The 5,716-nt window shown below is 43.1% G+C and overlaps 2 protein-coding genes across 4 annotated transcripts in view; one reads left to right on the plus strand and one right to left on the minus strand.

The window, feature by feature from the left end:
- DMGDH (dimethylglycine dehydrogenase) overlaps positions 1-4,097 on the minus strand; it is a 78,234-nt gene extending 74,137 nt beyond the window's left edge. For 2 of the 3 annotated variants that reach the window (XR_005200093.1, XM_017527714.2), the window contains exon 1: positions 3,949-4,076. Coding sequence is in view for 2 of the 3 variants with exons in the window: in XM_017527714.2 (XP_017383203.1) it covers positions 3,949-4,049 (101 nt within the window). In the remaining variant the exon portion in view is untranslated. Of the gene's footprint in view, positions 1-3,948 lie in introns of all 3 variants that reach the window. The other variant, XM_017527712.2, reaches the window with a different exon arrangement.
- Positions 4,098-4,164: 67 nt separating this feature from the next.
- The window catches only part of BHMT2 (betaine--homocysteine S-methyltransferase 2), a 19,224-nt gene continuing 17,672 nt past the window's right edge, over positions 4,165-5,716 (plus strand). Inside the window, exon 1 of the mRNA XM_017527718.2 lies at positions 4,165-4,257. Coding sequence (XP_017383207.1) covers positions 4,225-4,257 — 33 coding nt within the window. The 5' untranslated portion in view covers positions 4,165-4,224. The remainder of the gene's footprint in view (positions 4,258-5,716) is intronic.

Below are 5,716 nucleotides of genomic sequence, written 5' to 3' on the forward strand. Positions count from 1 at the left end.
CTGAACCCAGGAGGCGGAGGTTGCAGTGAGCCGAGATAGCGCCATTGCACTCCAGCCTGGGTAACAAGAGCGAAACTCTGTCTCAAAAAAAAAAAAAAAAAGTACAGTGTAGTAAATACATAAACCAGTAGCACGGTCATTTATTATAATCGTCAAGCATTATGTACTGTACATAATCACATGTGCTATACCTTTATGTGACTGGCAGCACAGTAGGTTTGTTTAACCAGCATCACTACAAACACATGAGCAATGTGTTGCATATGACATTATGACAGTTATGATATCACTAGGTGATAGGAAGTTTTCAGTTTCATTATAATATTATGGGACAACCATTGTACATGTGGTCCATCATTGACTGAAACATCATTATGAGGCATATAACTATACATATATTATAATATGTATATTATATGTGTGTACGAGTTTTAGAGTAAATTGCAGGTATCATACCCAGTTACTTCTAAATATTCTTGTGCTAGTTTTATAAGAAAAAGGACATTTTCTTACATAACGACAGTACAGTTCTCAAAGTCAAGGAACTTAACATTGATATACTATCATCTAATCTGTAGTCCATATTTAGATTTAATAAATGATCCCAATAATGTATTTATAGCTACTTTTTTATAAATCTAGGATTCTGTCTCTTTAATCCCCTTTAATTTAGAATAATTCCTAATACTTCCTTTGTGTTTTATGACCTTGACATTTTCTAAGAGTACTAGCCAGTTATTTTATACAACACTTCTTTTGTTTGTTTGTTTGAGATGGAGTCTCACTGTGTTACCCAGGCTGGAGTGCAGTGGTGCGGTCTCAGCTCACTGCAACCTCTGCCTCCCAGGTTCAAGCTTCTTCTGCCTCAGTCTCCTGAGTAGCTGAGACTATAGGTGTGTACCACCATGCTCAGCTAATTTTTGTATTTTTAGTAGAGACGGGGTTTCCCTACATTGGCCAGGCTGGCCTTGAACTCCTGACCTTATGATCCACCCACCTCGGCCCCCCAAAGTGCTGGGATTACAGGGATGAGCCACCATGCCCATCCAGAACACTTCTTATTGTGAATTTGTCTGTTGTTTCCTCATGATGAGACTTGTGTTATGCATTTCTGGCAAAAACATGAAAGTGATGCTGACTCCTTGTCAGCATATGATGAGGAAGCATATGATGTTGGTTTGCCCCAATATTGGTGTTGTTTCTATCTGATGACTTGCTTAAAGTGGTGTCTGTTGGATTTATCCAGTAAAGCTACCATTGTTTCCTTTGTATAAGTAATAATGTGAAGTCTTACTCTGAGACCATGTAAATATACTGGTCCTCATCAAACTTCTACTGAGTGGCTTTAACATCTATTGATATTTCCTAACCCCATCATTCCTATTATATTTAATAGTTGGCATTCTACAATAAGGAAGTACTTTTCTTTCATTCTTGTTTGTTTGTTGTTTATATCAATATTAATTTATGGGTATTTATTGTTTTCAGTAGAAACAATCCATTACTAGTCATCATTTATTTTAATGCCAAATTGTCCTAGATTTCGCTGGCAGGAGGTTCTTTAAGTTGACTCCTGCATGCTTTTGTGGCTATATGATTATTAGAGCATGTCCTTATTTTCTGGTGCCACATGTTTCAGTACTTTTGTTTAACCAGTCTTTAAATGACTGTTAATGTTTGTTTGTGTGCTGTGTACGAAAAAAATATTGTACATATGACTCAACTACTTTGGACAGAAATCTATTTTTAAATAGACTGGGCGTGTCTTATATTTTAGTTGAAACCATTATAGTGGTGACAAAAAAAATAATCTTAAAGGTTCTTTTTGTGTGTGTTCAAAAGAAATAATTATTTCTTTTAGGATAGTGGTCAGGTGAAAGAACAAAAACAAAAAAGAACTTAAGATCAAAAAACCTGGGTTTGAGTCCCCAGTCCAATTAAATAGCTATTTTAGAGAAATTTACACAGGGCTCTCAAAGTTTTCTCATTTGCAAAGTGGAGCTGGGAACATTCTGTTTGGCAACAGATGATAAAGCATTATAAAATATATAGTATTTCCTCTGCCCAGCATGCCATAACAGGTTTCAGATTAGGTACAGTGTTTTTGATTACGTGAATTACTATCTTAAAATCCGTCTGAATGTAGTTGAGGATGGTCATAAAAGTATTTGAAATAAAAGTTAGGATCCATGCAAAAAACCCAGGTCAGCTATCTTCTGTATTAGAAATGACAAGCACAACTTGACTGTGTGCTTGTTCAAGTGCTTTCCAAAATAAAACATTTTTTTGATAGTTTGAAATTGAGTATATAAAGAATATGCAATTGAAATAAAATAATTCAAATTTCGGGTATGTTTGTTTGTGTTTGTGAGATGGAGTCTCTGTCGCCCAGGCTGGAGTGCAGTGGTGCAGTCTTGGCTCATACTGCAGCCTTTGCCTCCTAGGTTCAAGCGATTCTCCCACCTCAGCCTCCCAAGCAGCTGGGACTACAGGTGCACACCACAATGCCAGGGTAATTTTTGCATTTTTAGTGGAGACAGTTTCACCATGTTGATCAGGTTGGTCTCAAACTCTGGGCCTCAAGTAATTTGCCCAACTCAGCCTCCTGAAGTGCTGGGATTACAAGCATAAGCCAACACACCCAGCCAAAATATAATTTTTTGGGTACTCTTGAAATTTGTATTTTATTTGTCTAATCAGTTTTAAACAGAGCAACTTATTTGTTAAATTTCCATTTTATTTTGCACTGGATTAAAAAACATTCTCATTTTTACAGATATTTTTGTGACACTTTACAATTTACAAAGCACTTTCATATTCTCTTATTTAATATTCACAGCAATCCTCTGAGTTATATAGAGCAAAATCAGTACCCTCATTTCATAGACGAGGAAACAAACTCAGAACTGTAAGATCACATTCTGTGTAACGCATGGCGCAGGAACTGTGACTTGGTGTCTATTGTATTCCTAGCACTAGAGAGAAGCCTAGTACATCACAACACACAGTAAATATTTGTTGACTGGATAGATGGAACTCAAAAGTAGATCTTCTGATTCCAGAATTTCAGATCATAAGACATAAAATAAAATTCGAATCAACCCATAATCACGTTAAGCGTTGCTGCTAAACAAGCCTTTCCTGGCAGCTTGGAATAATCTACAAACATAAGAAGTTGAAAGATGCTCAGCAATGCTATTTAAATACAGACCAATCAAAACAAGGACATGCCATTTTTAACTATCAGATTTAGCAAAGATTAAAAAAAAAAAAGGCCTATTCTGGGCACCAGGGAGGATGTGGGGAACGGACACACACTGGTGTGGTGCATGCAAACTCTTGCCACATATTTGGAGAATAGGTTGCTGTCTTTCAATCTTTCAGATGCACATAACCCTTTCCCTAACAAGTTCGCCTTTAAAAACTGGTGCTACAGATAGACTCTGATAGGTACTCAAAGACAGATGCATATGCAGGTTATTTGCAGTAATAAACAACCAAAAACCATTTAAATGTTAACGAATAGACTATTGAGCTATAGTGCAGAATATTGACGGGATGGAAAACTACGCAGCCACCAAAAGGAACAAGGCAAGTCAGTATGTGCTGATATGGAACAATCTCCAAGGTACATTGATAATTGTGAAAAGCAAGATGTCAATAAGCCAAAGAAGAACCTATACTGACCTGTGTTTGTCTATGCTCAGACCGTTAGATTCAGAAGACACTATTAACAATTGACCGGGCGAAGGGATTGGGGCAGGAGAGACTTTAAACGGGGAACCTTTGGATATTGTTTCACTTTATAATTAATTGACAATTCGAGAGGGTATCTGAAGGCCCATTTCTTGGAGGCTGGAGCGCTCCTAACCCCAGAGCCTGCCTCAGCCTCTGGCTCCCACCCCGCAGCCGCCCCGCCGCCTCTGCCCAGGCGGGGGCCCCACTCACCCTTCCCGGCCGCAGATCGAGCGCGGGCGCCCGGGGGAGCCCAGCCGCCCGCAGCTCCGCAGCAGGATGCCCCGCAGCCGCTGCGCGCCCGGGAGGAGCATGACTAGGCCGAGGCCGAGGGCGCGGGCGCCTGCTCCGAGGCCAGCGGGCAGCCTGAGGCGGCTGGGCCGGCAGGGCGGCGGCCGGACCCTCCCCAGGGCGGGGGGCGGGGGGCGGGGGGCGGGCTCCTGGACGGCCGCGAGCCCGGGGACCCAGCGCCAGCAGAGCCGCCGCACCATGGCACCTGCCGGACGCCCGGGGGCCAAGAAGGTGAGTGTCCTCCCCTCGATCCTTGCGGAGCCCCTGGCTGCTGGGCTGCGAGCGACTCCCTTCACACCCCGCGTGGATCCCTAGCCAAGCCCGGGGGCCTCGGCAAAACACTTGGACAGGATGGCCCCGAGCCTCGATTTTCCTCAGCCGCGGGTTGGTTAGCGTTTAGGGAGCCCTTACTCGGTGCCCGGCGTTGCACAGAGTGCTTTGCTCAAGTTATCTCCTCAGCTTCACAATTATCCCCATTTCACAGGTGAGGAAACTGAGGCTCGGCGAGTCGGGCGACCAGCGCAGGGTCGCGGATCCAGCCCCGGGGGGAGCGGGGATCGGAAGTCTGGACTCAGGCCGCGCGCACATTTTCTGCCCTCACCCAACCCACACCCGCAGCTCCTTGAGCTAATGGGCCCCAGAACTTTTCGGACTGTCCCTTGCATTTTGGAAAAGTCAGCAGCCTGGCCAAGCAGCCCGGCCTTGCGAGTCGCCGGCTGGCCTGAAACCAGTCCTGGGCAAGGAAGCCCCGAGAACTGCGGCGCAGGGCGGAGGGCAGGGGGGATTCGCTAGGACCCCTCCACCTGTTCCCACCCGGTCCCCAGCTCCTGGTCCCTTTCCTGGTCTGGTCACCAGATGTTGGCTTTTTGCCCAGCCATTTCTACGTCGGGTATGTGTGGGGGTGGGAGGAAGGGGTGATTAAGCAAAATTAGGAATGACATGAGCTTGGACGAAGGACATCCCCAGGACCCTTCAAAGCAACCCCCACCTCCGCCGGCCCTGTCATTCAGAATGGCAGGAGGAGAGGAGGGACAGTATATGTGTGGAAATGTACACCACCGAGTTATTTATACTGAAAAGTTAGGAACGACCATTACATTCTACAATAGGGGATTCTAAATAAATTAAGGTTCATCAACTTGAGTTATTAGCAGCCAATTAAATAACTATGAGAACTGGCAAAGTGCCTTGGCAATGTTAAGTTGCAAAAGGAAATATATCACAAACAGAGCCCAACTGTATACAAACATTTCTATACACACTGTAAGGAAGTACACAATAATGGTAATAGTTACACAAGATGTGGAATATTGGTTTAAAAAGCATGTTTTAGGATATTTTTTCAGATTATAAAAGTAAAATGTGAGCATTGAAAGAAATACAGTTTATAAAAAATAAAGAACATTGTGCTGACTTCTTTCTCTCAACTTTCTCTAATGCTGTGTTCATCTTTACAGTTCATGTTTTTAAAGGTTTTTAAAATGCTGTTTTTGTTCAATTTCTTTGGGGCCTGTGCTGTTACAACACCAAGATTATCACACACTAATCCATGTGACTGTGTACCTGGGGAGTTAAGGTGTTAATGGGAAGGAACTAATCTCACCTCTCTCCTCAGCTAACAGGTACATTTTTTTTTTTTTTTTTTTACTGAGATGAAGTCTCATTCTTGTCCCCCAGGCTGGAGTGCAGT

This window comes from Cebus imitator, unplaced genomic scaffold (genome assembly GCF_001604975.1).
Source record: "Cebus imitator isolate Cc_AM_T3 unplaced genomic scaffold, Cebus_imitator-1.0 Scaffold50, whole genome shotgun sequence".
NCBI lineage: Eukaryota > Metazoa > Chordata > Mammalia > Primates > Cebidae > Cebus > Cebus imitator.